A 19,237-nucleotide genomic window follows, 5' to 3' on the forward strand; every position below is an offset into this window, starting at 1 on the left:
ATTTGGAAAACTTGTAATATCTCAAAAAATATTTTTAAAAATAGCATAGTTAATTGATTGTATCAAAGCAATCTATTTTTTTAAAAAAAAAAAACTACAAAGGTTAAGGTGCTAGAAACACTAAAAACACAATGTAATATTAAAAAGAATTTAAAAATCAACAAATTATTATTTTCACTTTCATTCGAACAAATAAATATCGAGAGTGAAAGGTCGCAACAAATTATTATTTTCACTTGGTAGTTTTGTTAATTTTTTAAATTATGATATTTTATTAAATATTTTTTCTACCATGAGCCATGAGGTCTTTTTTTTTTTAAAAAAAATAAAACATTCTCTTACGCAGAAAAAAGTACACGGTTCCAGCAAAACCTTCCTTGTCCCGTGATTTCTTATTCATTCAGATCCGAACACCTCACAAATCGGATCCTCTCGATCAGCCGATGCAATCACCAGGCTAACAAATCCGGGGTGCGTGCCTACAGTTTCTTCTGCCCTGCATTTTCATAAAAAAAAACAAAAGTCTCATGCGTTTTTTTATTTTTTATAACTTTTTTCCGGACCAGTTCTCACGCATAAAGTCTAATTACATTTTCTAGTTCAATCAATAACAAGCTAAGCATATAAAGATTAAAGGATTCTAAATAATTTATTTTTTCGTATTTAACATAAAGTTTAAATCCCAACGACTAAAGAGGAATATATAGCCCTTTAGACAAGAGAACAATTTCTTTAGATTAAGATCTCAAATCTTTTTTACTTTTCATATTTAATATAAAGTTTAAATCCTAATTACTAAAGGTGAGCATTTGTTCTACGACACCAATGATTCAAATCTGAAAATAATTTGACCGAATTAAAGCAGGCCGGGGTGTTTTTTATATTAAAAAAAAGGACTGGATTGGCTGTCCGCAACACAGTGGCATAGTTTGTAATTATCGACAAGATGAACGGCAATGGTTAGAATGTGATATTTCACTTGCCGGAAAGGACAAAAAGCAGGTCAGCGGCAACAAAAAAGTTGGTCACCCAACGCCTATATTTTTGCAGCTTTAAATGTTAACGCACAAATTATTTTTTTATTTTTGTTTTAGAAAAAGCAATCCACTTTTTTACCTTATTTCACATGCTCTTTACCGATAGAATTACGAAATTAACCATATCTACCTCAGATTTCAAAATTCAATTCCCCTCACGGACGTGAAATTTCCCTTAAATCACTTGTATTTATCGGGTTTAGCAAAAATAATTAATAAATCTATTTTAAATTGTTGCTTTACTCTTACTTAAATGTTACATTTTCGTTTTTTTCCTTTTGTACTTTTTTTTATTTACCTTCCTTTTTTTGGGTTTTCTGGTTCTGTTCAGACCGGCAAGTCAAGCTGTTTATTTTTCCGACAAGGGTAGATTGTTTTCTCGAGAAAGGTTTTTCTCAGGAAACAAACAGTTCCTTCTCTTTCTTTTCTTATTCTTTTGTTCTTTAGTGTTTTGCTGAGAGAAAACTCGAAAGTGCCGGTACTATTTGAAGAAGCTAAGCGAATGTGAAAGGGACCGAGAGAGAGACGCTACAGTTTCTGGAGAGTATCTTCTTAAAGTCTTGAAGTTGCTGTTGTAGGTCATGATGATCTTTTAACATTTTTTTTTTTGCATTGACATTTTTTTTAAAGTTGTAGAGTTTAACAGTTCATTTGCTCTTATGTGAAAGTTTGTGGTTTTGATCTCTGAAGATTAAAGCAAAATGTTGAGGTTCTGTTAGATATTCGCTGTTTTTTTTTTAAAAAAAATTATCTTCTGTTTTTTTTTTCCTTCTTTAGATTTTGATCTTGGGTTTTTTTAGGTTTGGTAATTTGGAGTTAAAATGCTAATTTTTTACTGAGATTTTTTTTGTAGTAATTTATTTTCTGTTAACATTTTATTTTCGTCCTAATTTTTCTGTGTTGCAGAATCTGGAAAATAGTATTGTTAGGTGTAGTGATTTTTGAATAATTTACAGTTTATGCATGGAGGGAAGAGAAGGATTAAGTTCAGGGGTGACAGTGATAGGAGCAGAAGCTCCATCAACCTATCATATGGCGCCAAGGACAGAAAATCCTGGTCAGATTGTAGTGTCACCACCAGCCGTAGAGGTGCCACCAGTTGGTGCAGGATTGATCGGAGGAACTGCAGAAAAGAAGAAAAGAGGGAGGCCAAGGAAATATGGACCGGATGGGGCGGTCGCTAGGGCATTATCACCGATGCCAATTTCTGCTTCGGCCCCGCATACTGGTGGAGACTACTCTGCTGGAAAGCCGGGGAAAGTGTGGCCTGGTAGTTATGAGAAAAAGAAATACAAGAAAATGGGAATGGAGAATTTAGGTATGTTTTACCCTTTTGAAGCCCAGTTCCTTAGGATTGAGTTTGTTACGTTATCAGAACCGTATGAATAACAATGATTTTGATTTTGTTTTAAGGATTGACTAGTCTTTTCCTTTTGTTATAGTGAACTGGTCTTCAAACTTGTTTTTTAGTAGTGGAATTGAGGTTTTTGAATTATTGTCTTGATTGATTTGAAGAACTCAGGCCCCTCAAATTCCAAAGATTCCTTAATGTGAACTTACCCCTTGATTACACACGTGGGACCATTCTGTGAGATGCTTTTGTTTAGATTTGGAATTATATAGTGCTGGTTCTGAAAATAACAAGGTGGGCTTTTGTGGGTTGGCATGAGAGTGAGAATATTCCTTGCTTTTTTTAGTGAGGATTGAACAATATGCTCTCATGACAGAAACAGAATGATACTTCATCGGCAGCGTCTTTAGTTACAGTGACTACATTAGAAAATATTGATGAAAAATTTATGTCCCTGTCCTTCCTTGGACATCATGATTCAATTGAGAAAACTGTCTCGTTCTTAGGTTTTTGAGCTTTAAATCCTTTTTATGGCACTGATTCTTCTCTTCTAATGCTTGCCTAAAGCAACAGAATATCCTTGTGATGCACATCGAACTTGCCTCTCTTAGAGTCAAGCCTTCTTACTCGACACTTGTGAATTCCTTCTTACCCTCTTATGATCTTATCACTGATGAAGTTGCCTGTCAGACTTTACTCCTGTATAATATTCCAATGCTTCCTAGGTGCTAATAGGTGGTTGGAACTCTAGTTTGCCTGGAGCTTGGGGAATTGAAGCCCTGTACTCCAGCTTTGACAGGTGTTTTACAGCAAACTTTCTGAATTCTGAGCTGTGATGCACCACATCCTTCCATTTGTCTGTACATTTGACCCACATAAATTTTCACTTTATGAGATGGTATAAACTCGTGAAATGTTGTTTATAATACAATATTCAATTATCGAACTATGGAATTTTTTACCTTGTGGTAAGTTTTCAATGCAATGTCATTTTGCTTCAGCCACAATGATAATCAATCTGAGATTTTGTAAGTTGCTTAAGCCTCTCTTCATGAGATTGACTTGACAGCGGGAAGATTTTTAATGTTTGAGATGTAAAAAATAATATGTGAGGCTTGCTAAGAATTGCACTAAGCTCTGTCTGAAAGCTGTTTCCTTTAATTTATCTGACTTGAACATTATATATTGCTGTATGTTTCCCTTATCTTTCATTTTCCTTGTGTTAAAAAAGTAGGTTAATATGCTTGTTGAGATACACGATGCTAAGCAGTAATAAATGAAAGAAAATTGAACGTATGCTTTTGGAAAAAAGGCTAAAGTGTCTGTTAAGAAAGTTACTGACATTATTTTGAATTCACTGGTGTATTGATTGTCATTTTTTAGGTGAATGGGCTGCTAATTCTGTTGGCACAAATTTTACACCCCATGTCATCACTGTTAATGCTGGCGAGGTATGCTTGACCAAAGAAAGATAATGTTAACTTCATTTGGATTATGCTGATATAAAAATGTTTGCACTTTCAATTTTCATTTGTATCTGGTTTGTGAATTTAAATCTATACGTTTGGTAATCAGTTCAGAAAACATGCAGCATAAATGGCTTCTAATAATGACAAATGTTTTTATCCTAATTCCTGACTGTTAGATCACGTAGTACATTTTTTTCATTTAGGCAGTTTTTTTCCTTAATCCAGATCATCTTTTTCGGTACATGCATACAAAATGTTCTTCTTGATCAATTAGGCTTCTTTTTATAGTAATTGTAATGATGGATAATACTTCATAGTAATTCATTCTGCTTGGAAGTCTGCTATCCAATTTTTCACATGGCATTTCAATATAACTTTTCTAAAACGTCTCTGAAGGATATATTAGCATTCAGGGAAATCGTGACAGATAATTGAAAGGATTAAGAACCAGTTTTGCTACATTTGGATTCCATTCATGTGCCTTTCCTCTTTTGCAAGTTGTTCTGTTGAGTGATGGCTAATTGTTTTTTTTGTCTTCACTGGCATTTTTTGAAATGCTCGCCAAAATTACTTTTGCTCACTCATTAGATTAGTTATGGATGGAATTGAGTTGTAGTAAAACTAGCTGATTATCTCAGTGTTGCTGTCAGTTTTTAAAATTTCTGCATATATTTGAACATGTGATTTTACTAATTGGATGTATTCTATTGCGAACAAGTTGTATTATAAATAATTCTAATTTAAAGACCTGATTTTTAGTAATTGGATATATTCTAGAGTGACCACTTTGTATTATAAAAGATTTTGACATTAAAAGCTTTGTTTAAGAATAATACTCATATTTTAAAAAAATTGAACATCCAATTTTATCAATTAGATATTTCTATAGTGATCAATTTGTGTTATAAAAGAATTTTTTTGACATTCAAAACTTTGTTTAAGAATAATACTTGTGTATTTAATTTGATTTTATGAAAGATTAATAAAATTTGTGTAATTTTGATATTTTCAACTTAAAAAAAAAAAAAAAACTTGCAGCAGCATCAGAATCAAGTAAAATGCTTAGAAGCTTTAGAAAAAAATATAAATCCTTATAGCATATCAAAAGGCTTGAGATTTAATATACATATTGATGTACTAATTGCAAATTAACTTCTACATGATTGTTCTGTTTCGCTGCCCTTGTGATCTTCTTTGGTTGTTTAAAGACCACTTCACTTGTAATTATTTTTGGTTCAAGGACGTTACCATGAAGGTGATATCATTTTCACAACAAGGGCCTCGTGCCATTTGCATCCTATCAGCTAATGGAGTAATTTCAAACGTCACACTTCGTCAACCTGATTCTTCTGGGGGTACTTTGACATACGAGGTCTGTCCTCCTCCCATTCCATCCCAACTCCTAAATAACTCATGTTAACTTTACAACTAGATGAATGCATCTTCTAATTCTAAGAATTTAACATGTTTTGTTATTTATACCTTTCTTTATAGTGGACTAGCATAGTAGTTTACATTTGCATGGGCTTGATTTTGTGAAAGTATCGGATGTCTTAGAGGATTAAAGGGATGATGAGGCCAGCATTTCTGCAAATTTATTTCTTTCTTGGTTAAGTGGTGCTAGCAAGCTGGGAAATCTTAGAATTTATTTGATTTTGTAAACTTTGAAACTTTGATCGGACCAGCACTAGTTTCGATTAGTTAGAAGGTATCTTTCATAATTCATTGGAAACTTATAAGCTCAGAAAATCCTATAATGTAAAAAGGTTTTGTGTGTGTGTGTATATTTATATATTGGGGAAATCGAGTTTAGGTTCATTAGACTTTTCTGATAATACAATGTCCAATATGGAGCAGGCTTCAAAGGCCATTCCTTTGGGTAACCTATCAATGCACTTTTGTGGTAGTCTTTCATTGCTGCACCGGAGAATGGACCTTGTTGAACATAGGCATATTCTTAAATTATTTTGAAATCAAGACGTTCTCTGACAGTTGATAGATGCTGGATGGTCAATTTTGTTGAAATAACAGAAATTTGGTAACTATTTTCATTTGTATTGACTTCTATCTTGCTTGTCTAAGTGTTGGTTTTAATCAATTAATTGAGACCTTGCACAATTAGTGCACATACATTTATTTAAAATTCACAAAACTTATTAGCTGAAACTAACCCCCACACAATACAACTTTCTCCAAACCACACACAGCATCAGTGTTTTCTCTAATCACTTGGCTCAGATAAAAATAAGACCAAGGTCTTATGTTTACAGAAGCATAAGCCAACTCTCCAAATGCTAAAACATAAAGTACTAATGACAGATATTCATCAAGAGTCTAAATACTACATGGATTCAACCTGGGTTAATTAATGAATTAGAACAAGTTTTTGGTTGAGCTTTTTTACTGTGAGTGGAATGTAAAACAACTGTATTTGGAAATTCAATTGGTTTTTCTTTTAATTTTTTTTTTTAAAAGTGAAATCATTGCATTAGGTTCAGTTACTGTGTAGAGTTTTTAATCTCCTCTATATTTTATAGGGTCGCTTTGAAATACTTTCATTGTCTGGATCATTTATGCCTACCGAGATTCAAGGAACAAGGAGCAGATCAGGAGGGATGAGTGTCTCTTTGGCAAGCCCCGACGGTCGTGTTGTGGGGGGAAGCGTTGCTGGACTTCTAGTCGCTGCTAGTCCTGTGCAGGTAAGCTCTTTTTATTCATTTGCTATTAGAGGAGAACTCCACTTTGCTCCCCCTTACAGTACCCACGATGGGTGAGGTAACTAAGAAGTGGTTAGGGCTTTGATGACCACTAATTCCACAACTGGAATTCAAATGTCAAGCGCCAAAATAGATACTAATCTGTTCACTGGTTTTGCACGAGTATAAATAGAAGTGGGTGCATGTGGTATGAATTTAAACTATACACAAATAGACATGCAGCTTCCTGCGCATGGTGTTTAATGCATATCCCTACATCAGAAGTTGAAATGAATCAAGACTTGAAATGCTTGCTTTAATGTCTTGGTCTCAGGTTGTGGTAGGCAGTTTCCTGCCAGGAAATCATCAAGAACAAAAACCAAAGAAGCCGAAGATTGACTCAATACCAGCAACTTTTGCACCGGCCCCAGCCATACCTGCTCCTATCGCAGAGAGAGAGGAAAGTGCGGGTACACCACAGGGGCAGCAAAATTCCTCTCCCTTCCAAAGAGAAAACTGGGCCACCATGCACTCCATGCAGGATGTGAGAAACTCCGGAACTGATATCAACATATCATTGCCAGAAGGTTAACTTCAGGAGCCCTAGTCAAGCATCTCTTACTGACTATATTGGTTGGTCATCCTGGAGTCTGAGTTGCTCCTCTTATCAAATTCTCTGTATGCTTTATTGAATATTTCTTCTGGAATAACTAGGATGTTAGGAATGACATACTTTTTGGCTGGGATCAGACAGGATATCTGATTACTAGGGCTAATCTAAAGTAGGCTTCTTTGATTTGTTACGAGTAGAGTATGGTTGTAAAGACATTTGAATTGGAAACCAGTCTGGCTTGAACAATATTTGCCTTAGGTGAATTAAGTAGACCTAGAACCTAGAGCATGTTAGGCACCATGGTCCTTTTTTCCTTTATTTATGGAGCTTTTGCACTAAAAGCTAATGAAAAAAACTGTTTGGTAACAGTTCAAAAGCAGTTAAAAGCTGAAAGTCCGGAGTCGATTTTGGGTTTTTAACCATGTTATGGAGCAAAAGCAGATAATTCCCCGTGCTGTGCTGCAGTGGGATTAAAGGTTTTTTGTTTTTTCTAAAAATGCTTATATATATATATATATATGTATATTTACAATGTTATTAAACTCAATTTAGAAAGTTAAATCTGAAATCTTCTTTTCATACTCTTGGAGTTGTTCCGGTGCAAGTCGGTCTTGGTGAGTAAAAGAAATGAGAGGTAAGAACTGGTTTAATTTTTAAATGATATCTTTTTAAAAAAAATATTAAATTAATAATATATTAGATTAATTAGAATTAACATAGTAGTTAATCATCAAACCTGCAATTAACATTATAAACTCTGAGTTTAATAATTTTATTTTTTATTTTTATTTAATTATATAATAAAAATAGATATTTGTAAAATTAAATATTTATTTAATATTGAGATTTTTTTTGATACCGTAATAACATTATATAAAATAAAATATAAAATTTAATTTTTAATAATTATGTTTTTTTCTAAAATTATTTTTTATTTAATAATATAAAAAAAAATTAAAGCTAAAAAAACCAAGCAGTAAGCCAATACAAATATATTCTTCCAAGATCACTATACTACTGGTCACAAGCTCGGTCTTGGTTAAAAGCTATATTAAACGTAAACTTGTCTTAATATATGGTAGGCTAAGTTGAAAAAGTATATGACCATCAAATTAATTAATGAAACAAATGTTCAAGATGTAATAAAATATACGTTCTGGAAATATTGAGCCCCCTCCCTCCATCCCCAGCTCTCGGGGAAGCTTAGTGACATGCAAAATTGACAAAGACTTGGGCTCATTAATTATAAATCATACGTCGAGTCAACAACTTTTATTCTTATCGGGACCTTTTTTTAAAAAAAAGTTCTTACACTCTTGTATTTGTTAAATTATCTTCTGGCACCCACTGCTGAAAAAATCTTCCTTAATTTGGTTTGCTGCAGTAAAACATCACTTTCTTTGTCTTTTGTTTTTGTTAAAATGTTTTTAAATATCTTATATGGTTCTCTTGAGAGTCAAGCAATATGCAAGGCCGAGCAATTTCCTGGACATTACCCTAAAAGCAATGCCTAACTTGTGAACTTAGAAAAAACACATCATTGTCTACACAATGACATGCAAAGGTGATAAAAAAAATGATGTCATCATTTGTAATTTACTAACCTCTTTTTCGTCTATTTTAGACTTTAGGCAGTTTCTTCGTAAAACCTCTACTATAGTTTAGTTAACAAGCTTTGTCGAGAGGACTATATGAAGTGCCACTTGAGAGACTGCTCTACACAGCGAGAGTAAGAGATAGATAGAACATCGAAGTAGAGAACCCACTTGAGCATGGAGACAGTTAGAGTACCTCCTCTCATATGTTTCCTCTTCTCTTTGCTACTCTCAATCTCCAAGCAAAAAAACCAGCTTCATTTCTCTCCCTATAACTTCATCATCGTGGCAAAACCTAGCTTTCTAACTTTGTTTTTCGTGTTCCATTTTATCATTATCACCATCTTTGTAGGAAGACCTAAGTCATCTGTTGAAGATTTGGAGGAGTCGTTTTCTTCTATCCCCCCACCTTCAGTGTATAAAATGGACGAAACAATACAAGAAGTCGAAGTTTGTGGCAGCACTGGCAGTACTGATGATGAGGATGATGATCAGAGCTATAGTACTTTTGATGGCTATGATGATAACTATCATGTTTCTGATCGATATGTTGAAGAAAATGAAGATGATGATATTAATGATGCAGAAGGTGATCAAGATAGTGAAGATGATGATGTCAATGATGCAGAAGGTGATCAAGATAGTGAAGATCATGAAGAATATGATAACGAATTGGAGAAGAAAATAGAGGGATTCATAGAAAAGGTTTATCAGGAAAGGAGGGAGGAGTTCCTGAGAGACAGGTTTCTTTGTATTTCTGCTGGTTAATCAGCAAGGTTTATTAGATATTGTAGAAATGGCAAGCATGTAAAGTTTGAATTTGCCATTCTGCTGTATACTACTTGTTTCTCTCCCTCCCTCCCATCTCCTGCTCACCCCATATTGTAAATATTTGTGAAGCCATGGAGAGTGGTGGGGGACGGTGGTTGTGCTTTTCAAGTCTTGATGGTTGTGTTTCTAAGGACGCTGTTACGACTGCAAGGTAATCGTAAGAATTGGCATGTATATATGTTCATATGATGAATACAGGTACATATTGTGTTGAAAAAAATAAATATTCTGTACATTTTAGTGTGCTTTTATCTTGATTATCCTTTCTTTTGCCTTTGTCTCTTCAAGTTCAAAATCATTTCAGTCAGCAGAATTCAAAAACATGCAGCAATGGCATCGGTTGATACTGGAACAATTTTTTCCTTTAATTTAATTACAAGAAAAATCTTGCTCCAAATTCAATCAGAATTCGAAGACTCTTACCCGTCATTCTCCAAAAAATGGGGAAAATAATTACATTAAAAAAAAGACCTTTTGCTGCCGGGGGAAGGGATATTAATTACTTAAACAGGCTTTGAGCATTCAGAAAGTAATTTAGAAACATCAGGCGGCTGTACTAATTAAGTTTGTCGTTTAGATAGAACACAATTATTATACAGCAGAAATTAATATATACTTAAAAGATAATATTTTGATTTTCTATTTAATTGTTATCTAAGCAACCAATCAATTTAATAATAGAAGAGGTAGTCAGTTAGGTTTAGGATTTCTCCGGGCAGTAAGACATGTACATGTGTTTGAGTCCCAAGTTAGGATGCCTTGCATCTCCAACCCCATCATTTATGCCCGCTGAATTTTCTTGTATTATTTTCTTGAATTTAATAATCGAATGAATACGGGAGGTTATTATTTTTTAAAATATTATTTATAAAAACATATTAAAATAATATATTTTTATTATTTTTTTATATTAAATTTTGGCATCACCGTATGAAAGCCATATCAAAACAATGAGGTGTCTTCAATCAATTAGTAACATGGCTGCCTCATTTTCAAACTAAATAAACAAAGAAACTCGACAAAAGCTGAGAATAATACAGTAACCATATTATATGAAAGGTCTGGATGTGGATTTTGCTGTTTGTTGGGCAGTTTAGTGCCAAAAAAGATGCCCAGATCCAGACAGAAAGCAACATGCATGAGCTTGTGTTTTGTCCTTGACTAGCCACACAAACTTGATTTGCATGTTTCCATTGATTTGCATCCGTTGGCTTCCTAGTGATCATATGATCTTTATGCCACTTTGCAGCCTTACGTCCCCCTCATCAAAATTGAAGACGCAATAGCCAAAATGAAGTACTTTTCCTGGTTCACAGAGAGGAATCAAGCAAGAACAAGTTACTTTTCCTGGTGCACAAAGAGGAATCAAGCAAGAACAAGGACCACATATATTTTAAATTTTCAGAATTTAATTAACGAATAGGCCTAACAGACTGTGTAATTTATTTAAAGGTATTTCTTGTTGGTTTGGCGTTTGGCAGCAGGAAAAAACCATTCTGGCCATCAATAAATTCAATAGTGTTCAAGTCTTCAATAAAAAAGATCCTTTGAACTTAAATTAATATAGCATCTAAATCCTTCATTAGTGCTATAAGCCAAATAAGCCCTCCAAAAAGTTGATTAAGAAAACATGAAAAAAGTAAGCAAAATAATCTCCTCTCTCTATCTTGTTCCCCAGGAAAGAACCGATTGAGGGCTCTTATCTTGATCCTGATAAACAAGTTCATACGTGTTCAGTCGTGTTATTTGTCAGCCTGCTCTATTCACACATGAAGAATTTGAATAGGCTAATTAGTGAAAATACCCCTTAAACGACAATGAATCTCCACTGCATGGAATAACTTTTCCTTTAAAATTAACCAATTGAACTAGTCTATCACAAATTAAATGGGCCAAGGAAATATTTTTTCAACGGAAACTAAATTATCATTTAAAGCATCTAATGATCATTTTGTTTACTGAAATTGTTCAGTTGCTCATTGAAAATGCACGTTCATGAAGATGCACGAACATTAATTTCTATACAAGTCTAAACTTTGTTTAGCACAAATTAGTTCATATGCAGGGCAACTGGTGTGTATTTAGTCTCTGTGTGTTTGCTTGTATAACTGGCGTGTTCCCTTTAAAATTGTGGATAGTTTTATAATAAAGTGCAAAAGTGTTTTAACATTTTTCAGAAACCTAGGAGTAATAATTGTGTAAATTCAAACATCTCGCAGGAGCAATAATGTCCTCGTTCTATGATGAAAAGAAGGATGATGATGGATTTTTCAAGTCCAGGTTAGCTTGATGAACATATAGAATATGAAATCAAGATATCTTATAGAATGAAAAGCAGAAAAAAACTATAAAACTTAAGGTAGACTAATCTAATTTTAGATGATAAAATTAAAAAAATTCAAATAAAAAAAAACATTGAATAAAAAAATTTGAGTTAACCTGGGTTAACTCTACTAACCCACCACTCACAACAAAAGATCGGGGTTTAAAAAATTATTTTAAAAAAAAATTAACTAGAAAAAAGGATAAAAGCTAAATTAAAAAAAAAAAAAAAAAACCCTGAGTCATGCATCCTGACTTAACTTCACTAGCTTGTGATGCAGGAAACTCAAGTCAGCATGAGATCAGGATTAAAAATTTAATTTTAAAAAAAATAACCTAGAAAAAAAAGATCAAAGTTAAAAAAAAGAATATTGAAAAAAAAACTTAAGTAACCTTAGTATAACTTGACTAACTCGCGACCCAGAATAACCTTATAGAAAGAAAAAACATAAGAAAGCTTAATACTCAATAGCCTGATATTAAGGGATAAAATTAAAAAAAATAGAAAAAACCAATGTTAACTTGGCTAACTTGCGACTTGGGATAACTCCATAAAATAAAATAAAATAAAAAAAAATACAATTAAAAGAAGAAGTATCAAAATTAGATAAAAAATAAATGAAATGAAATGTTGATGGACAAAATTGGAAAAAAAAAATAAGAAAAAGAAAAAAAACAACTAAAAGAATAGGGACCAAAATTGGATAAAAATACTAAATGAAATCAAATGTCGAGGAAGAAAATTGAAAAAAAAAACAAACTAGGAAAAAGATAAAAGAAAAGTAATTAAAAGAATGATGACCAAAATTGAATAGAAAAATAAATAAAATAAAATGTTTAGGAATAAAATTGAAAAAATGAACAAATCAAGAAAATTATAAAAGAAACATGAATCAAAAGAAGTATTTGATATAAAAATTAAATAAAACCAAATAGAAATGGATGAGATTGAAAAAAAATTCAAAACAAATAAATATCAATCGAAAGAAAAATAATCACAATTGAAAGAAAAACTAAATGAGAGGACAACTTTGAAATTTGGCTGGCAATGATGAATTTCAATGAGAGGAGAGAGAAAAGAGGGGAAGAAGGAAAAAAATCTATTGGCGCCTAACCACCGTGAATTGGGATACATGTGTCACCCCATTAATCTCACTGTCACTACGCGTCGCCCAAAAAACACAGGTAATATTCACTCGCTAGCATGTACAACAACTTTTTCTTTTTTATTATTACTATTATATGTTAAAATATTGATTTGCCCCTAACTCAAATAGATTATAATAGAAAAATTATGAAGAAGATACAAAAAAAAAACCTTTGACCCCTTATTTATTTATTTTTACTTGAATGGCAATAAAGTAATTGTATTTTGAAAAAAACATGAAATGACACAAAAGACCGTCTCATCATTTATTTTTGTGTTAACATCTCAAGGTTATTCATGTAATTTAATTCTATATAAAAAAAGTTAATAAATCATTACACCTTCAATTAATAGTATAATACCAAATAAATCCCCCTTAAAGATACCATCTTACCCCGTTGAAAGGCTGTTTGTTTGATGTAATGAAGGATAAAGATGTCATTGGACTATAACAAGGTGCAATGCAGGGTAAAAAAACTAGAAAAGCTTAGTCTTTTTTTTTATATATATTATTATTAAAGCTTAAATCTCATCCTATCTTAAAATGTCATTGACTTTTGCAACAACTTTGAAATTATTCAAATTTCATGTGCGTGATGATGCAAATAAATGAAACTTTAATTAAAGAAAAGGTGATGAATATATTAATATTTCATCACCAATCATAATAATGTTTGCATTTAATTATTTAAGGGAAAGGTGATGGCAAAATATTTAATTTCCATTTTGACGTCTCATGCGTGGGCGCAAATGTTTGTAAAGAGTAAGTGCTTCTTTAATTTTTCAATATTATGATTTATCTTATAAAAATCTTGATTATTGAATTCAAATTGAAATAAATAAAAATCTCAAGAGTGGTATAATATCGGAAAGAAATAAAAATATTTACCCTATTTTTTTTTGAAAAGAACCTATACAGGCCTGACTTTTAAAAAGTACTGGTCCAAGCCCATCATCTTGAACTCTACATGCACCCCCAGAGCTGCTGGATATCCACTTTAAAAGAAGAATGGACAAAAAACGGCCCCGTTTAGTTAGTGGGCTTCCCTTATTTAAGCTCTCACTCTGATTCAATTATTTCTAGCCCGAGCCTTTTCTCTCTTTGATCACAAACAAGTGCGTGCGTGCGTGTTTGATTAAGAAGACAATTGTTTTTTAAAGATTTTTTATTTAAAAATATATTAAAATTATTTTTGACTTTAGCATAAAAAATATATAAAACACTAAAATAAATTATTTTTAAATAAAAAAATTATTTTTTTCAAAAACACAAATATAAATAGACTCTAAATATTCTATAATATTATACTTTTGATAGGACATATTTCGTCTGATTGGCACGACAACTGACCTGATAAAAAAAACACCACTTGCCTGAAAAAATAAATAAAAAAGATTTAAGTGTTAGTTTCATGGGCCTAAAAAAAAGGGTTTTTTCATACAAAAATATTACTATTATTTTAAGTTTGCAGATGGATGGATTAATAAAAAAAATTATTAGACTAGATAATAGTATAGTTTCTTTATTTTAGTTTGATGATAAAATAAAAATAAAATTATTTGGAGACTAATTCTACCTTAACAAATAATTTAGGAAGGTTTGACACCTTTAATCCAAAATAAAATAATAAAAATCACATAACTGTGTGACGAGGTCATAAGGGCATGACTTACATGTCCACCCACAACAAGCATGCTATTAACGTTAGTTGTGAAATATGGATTTTATATTTGTATAAAAAATTAATTGATATTTGTAGTTAATACACTACTCTTATTATCATAAAATAAAGACAATATATATTGCAATATTTGGCTAAGAATTTGAGATCAAGCCAAGGATCCTTTTATTACCAGAAGACCAGTCCATCTATTCTTCCAGTAATTCCGAATTTTTAATAATTTTAATTAAAAAAATAACATAGTAATACAATTATTTTTTTGATACACATTGAGTGTCCATTTGTCACTACAATAGTTTCTATTTTTAAAAATATTTTTAAATTTTTTTTTATGTAAAAATATATTAAATTAATAATTTTTAGATAGTTTTATAGTATTAATATAAAAATTTGATAATTTTTAATTAAAAAATATATTTTAAAAGAATCATACATTACATTATCAATATATAATAAGCATCGTAAAATATTGTCTAACTATTTTTCCCACCCCAATCATATGTTGAAATAATTTTTCATGTAATGGATTTTCTTGAAATAATATATTTAAGACAAATAAAAAAACTTCAGAGATTAAGAACATAGAGATTAAATAAAAAGCGTAAATTATACTAAAATAATTTGTAAATGCATTGCCCATTTGCCACACAGTGATAATTGTTATTTAAAAAAAAAACTTGGAAACAATGTAATTAAAATTGATGTATTTTGGCAGATTAACTTAATGAATCAACAATCTAATTCTTTGTCATGATCAAGTTTTAAATTAACGCAGGAAGAAATTCACTTTATGTAATTTTATCCACCCGACGGTTTAACTCAATAAAAAACTAATTTAATTTTGTTTTAAAATCAAAACGGTATTATTTTAGATAAATTTTATTTTATTTATATTTAAAGCTTGTTTGAAAGTGTGATTATGATTACATTTTAAAATATTTTTAATGTTAAAATATATTAAAATAATTTTTTTTTATTTTTTAAAAGTTGTTTTTAAGATTAACATATTAAAACGATTCAAAATATAAAAAAAATTAATTTTTAATAAAAAAATAAAATTTTTAAAAATATAAGTGTAAATCCGTTTTCAAACACTTACTACAGTTAACTTGTGACGTGGGTCTTGAGTGGAGTCAAATTCCGGGCCGGATTGAAAGTTGAAACCGAAGGTTAAAGTGGTGAGAGTAAAAACATTTGAAGTACGCTGCAAGACAGAACCAACAAGGGAGCTAAAACAAACAAAACCCAAAGCTTTTCAGCTCTCTCTCACCTTTGAAGACTTTAATCCTCTACAAGCCCTAATACCTCCCTCTCTCTCTGTCACACCATGACTAAGCAACAAGCAAGATTTGAACCCTACGATTTTAATGGAGGGTAACCCTCTCCCTCTTTCTCTCAGTGAGTGACGTGTTTATTTTATTTATTTTGATTGTTTTTTGTTTTGTTTTTGAAGGACTTGTGTTGCGATTGCTGGAGCTGATTACTGTGTTGTCGCTGCTGATACTCGAATGTCTACCGGATACAATATTCTCACTCGCGATTACTCCAAAATCTGTAAACTGTATGTCTTCTTAATCTCTTTTTTTGCTATTCGCTTTTTTTTTATGCTGGGTATTTTTATTTTTTGTTCTTCAATTGGAAATTTAGATTGCATTCAGTGAAATTGATTGATAATTGTGGCTTTTTATAACTTGGTTTTCAATTTTATCTAATGTCAACAACCCTATTGTAAAATTGGACGCTGATCTAGACTGCTCTGTGAATTTGATCTAACTTTTGAAAAAAAGTTTGTGCCTTTTTCAAAGAAGGATGAACTGATTTTACGTACATTCCCTCTCTCACAAGGGCACGTGTAAGAATCGAGCTTCTTTTCATCTTTGGATCAAATGAATGTAAGAACAGTTCAAATATGGAATTTGATTCATCGAGGACTCCATTTGAATAGTTTATTACATGATGTAAATCGGAGAAACATGAAATTAGTGATATCTGTCTTTGAACTTGTATTTGCACACTCGATCGCCAATGCCTGCGTACACATTGGGGAAAGTGAAAGAGTGGAATTTAGTGCTCACTGGATAGCTTGATTTGTTATTGAATCAATTTTTACAATAATCTGCAAGTACTCGCATCCATTACTCAGCTTGTTAATGAAGGTTTCTTTCCTTTTTTTTTCCCTCTCCATAACATTAACTTGTTTGCTTTGTTGCTCTCAGAGCAGACAAATGTTTGATGGCCTCCTCAGGGTTTCAAGCTGATGTCAAAGCCCTACAAAAGGTGTTGGGTGCCAAGCACCTGGTGAGGTTTCATGAAAACTAAAATGTTACATTACTTGTCAATTCTATTTAATCAACTCGATTTTATTCTTGTGAAGTCTTGCTACATCTTGAGAATTTTCTTTTTAAGGAAAACTCGTGAGTTTTACCACAGTGCTAGTTATTTTTCAGTGTTTGTTCTGGAGAGTGTGGAGGATGATTTGGTCCCAAATCTTTTCAGGATTAGAATCCATATTGAAAATTGTAAAGATTGCATATGGAAGGAGTTGGAGAGGTTCTTGTTTGAGAGATATTGAGAGCAATGTAATTTGTCTACAATATATCTATTAAGAAGAATGTTGGTATTTTGTACTGCTGAAACTCTTAAGTAACAAAGAACTATCTAGAAGTGTGTCTTCCATAATATCTGTGATTTTGTGGTTTAATCCTTTTGCTGTGTTGGAAAAGAAATTGGTTTCTTGTTGGCACTGAAGCTAAAAAAAATTTCGTAATTGTTTAACAGATCTATCAACATCAACACAACAAGCAGATGAGCTGCCCTGCCATGGCTCGACTGCTCTCCAACACTCTCTACTACAAACGTTTCTTCCCTTATTATACCTTCAATGTTTTGGTTGGCTTTGACGAGGAAGGTTAGCCATACAATTCAATAGTGCAGCTCTAAGCTTTTGATTAGTGTTAATGACTTGTTCTTATTTTAAACTGTAGGAAAGGGCTGTGTTTACACTTACGATGCTGTTGGTTCCTATGAGAAGGTTGGGTATAGTGCCCAAGGTTCCGGTGCTAAACTCATCATACCTGTGCTGGATAACCAATTGAAGTCCCCCAGCCCACTTTTATTACCTGCGCAGGTATGTCCTCCTGTCTAACATTGTTTCTTTATCCATTTGTTCCGGGGTGTTTCATCTTTTATCTGGTTATGTAAAAAACTTGTGATTCTGCAGGATGCTGTAACTCCACTTACTGAGGCAGAAGCGATTGATGTGGTCAAAGATGTTTTTGCATCTGCAACTGAGAGGGATATATACACTGTATATTTCTGTTTCCTATTCAGCTTTTGCCCTTTAAATTAATCCTTCCTTCTCTCTTTCCCTTTAAATTTTATCCTGTATCTCAGGGAAAGATTCTCTCCCCATCTCTCTGAATTATTACTTCTACACAAGGAAAAGATGGGGCAGGCTGCTATTAGGTTTACCCATACAAGCACATATTAGTTCATTTACCATACCCTTTAACATATCATGTTTGTTTTGCAGGGAGACAAACTTGAAATTGTCATCGTAAATGCTGATGGTATTCGTCGTGAATACGCGGAACTCAGAAAAGATTGATCCATTAAAATCATGCTGCTGGACTTGCTAGAAGTTGAAGTTGAAGTTGGAAGTACATCAAACCCTTGTGGTCGTCATTTACCATATGGTTGTTTCGTTGTGATCTCTCCCATTGCAATGTAACTTCTAATTTAGTCACCAGCTTGAACAATTGCATATCCTAGTTAATGGATATTTTGCAATGTTGAAAGCTTTCTTGCATCCCAGACCAATGCAGCCGAATTTAAGCCAAGTTTGTTATTCTCATCAATCTGTATTGGGTATGGATTTTATAAATTGTACTCGTCGTATTTGGTCATTGATATTTAAAATGTGTCTTTGGAGATGGATATTCGATCCTGCTTCACCATTTTACCTAGCACAGGTGTAGTGTGTTCTTCGCTCCTTTTTACTAGCATGCCTTTTGAAGTGCTTATTGTTATCTGGTCAAGTAACCTGCCCTCAATGCCTGCAGTGGGTGACAATGTCATTGAATGTGCTTTACCATATTGCTATGTGAGTGGGAATATTTTCAAAGGAAAGGACCCTGTATTATATATATTGTTAGAATTTAGAAAAGCTCAGCCGCACGTGATAATGGTTATTTTTTATAGTGTTTTTATTTAAAAATATATTAAAATAATATTATTTATATTATAAAAAAATTATTTTTAATATCAACACATTAAAAATAATTTTAAAAAATTAATTTTAAAAAATTAAATTTTTTTAAAAATATTGTTTACACAAAAAAAAAATTAGAATCAATTTCCAACAATTTCCAACAATATTAAAACAAAATATTTAAATCTAATCATGGTTAGTCTGGGTTATGAATGCTGTTTTTATATTATTTATATTTAAATTTAAAATTAAAATAACTATTTAAATCTAAATCCAAACCCAAA

At 32.1% G+C, this 19,237-nt stretch overlaps 2 protein-coding genes across 5 annotated transcripts; both read left to right on the forward strand.

The window, feature by feature from the left end:
• Positions 1-1,083: 1,083 nt before the first annotated feature.
• LOC133683194 (AT-hook motif nuclear-localized protein 1-like) lies at positions 1,084-7,412 on the forward strand. Of its 4 annotated transcripts, none has more exons than XM_062106738.1 (6): positions 1,084-1,615; positions 1,944-2,355; positions 3,772-3,839; positions 5,098-5,229; positions 6,395-6,556; positions 6,888-7,412. In XM_062106738.1, the coding sequence occupies exons 2-6, from the start codon at positions 2,001-2,003 to the stop codon at positions 7,143-7,145; spliced, it is 975 nt and encodes a 324-aa protein (XP_061962722.1). In that variant the 5' UTR covers positions 1,084-1,615; positions 1,944-2,000; the 3' UTR covers positions 7,146-7,412. The 4 variants fall into 4 exon arrangements, with proteins under 4 accessions (XP_061962722.1, XP_061962724.1, XP_061962720.1 ...); XM_062106740.1 differs by having other exon boundaries at positions 1,084-1,611; positions 1,994-2,355; XM_062106736.1 differs by having other exon boundaries at positions 1,085-1,611.
• An 8,524-nt stretch (positions 7,413-15,936) lies between these two features.
• LOC133681696 (proteasome subunit beta type-1-like) lies at positions 15,937-18,676 on the forward strand. The gene is made up of 7 exons (XM_062104804.1): positions 15,937-16,117; positions 16,197-16,304; positions 16,960-17,041; positions 17,522-17,651; positions 17,728-17,870; positions 17,964-18,050; positions 18,276-18,676. The coding sequence occupies exons 1-7, from the start codon at positions 16,071-16,073 to the stop codon at positions 18,348-18,350; spliced, it is 672 nt and encodes a 223-aa protein (XP_061960788.1). The 5' UTR covers positions 15,937-16,070; the 3' UTR covers positions 18,351-18,676.
• Positions 18,677-19,237: the final 561 nt, after the last annotated feature.

The sequence above is a fragment of the Populus nigra genome, chromosome 2 (assembly GCF_951802175.1).
Source record: "Populus nigra chromosome 2, ddPopNigr1.1, whole genome shotgun sequence".
Lineage (NCBI taxonomy): Eukaryota > Viridiplantae > Streptophyta > Magnoliopsida > Malpighiales > Salicaceae > Populus > Populus nigra.

Bases quoted from the DNA above. Each gene is read 5' to 3' on its own strand.
- LOC133681696 (XM_062104804.1), top strand. From the start codon at position 16,071: ATGACTAAGCAACAAGCAAGATTTGAACCCTACGATTTTAATGGAGG. The intron at 16,305-16,959 runs GTATGTCTTCTT...TGTTGCTCTCAG, and splicing joins TACTCCAAAATCTGTAAACT to AGCAGACAAATGTTTGATGG. The intron at 17,652-17,727 runs GTTAGCCATACA...TTTAAACTGTAG, and splicing joins GGTTGGCTTTGACGAGGAAG to GAAAGGGCTGTGTTTACACT.
- LOC133683194 (XM_062106738.1), top strand. From the start codon at position 2,001: ATGGAGGGAAGAGAAGGATTAAGTTCAGGGGTGACAGTGATAGGAGCA. The intron at 2,356-3,771 runs GTATGTTTTACC...GTCATTTTTTAG, and splicing joins AATGGGAATGGAGAATTTAG to GTGAATGGGCTGCTAATTCT. The intron at 5,230-6,394 runs GTCTGTCCTCCT...TATATTTTATAG, and splicing joins GGGGTACTTTGACATACGAG to GGTCGCTTTGAAATACTTTC.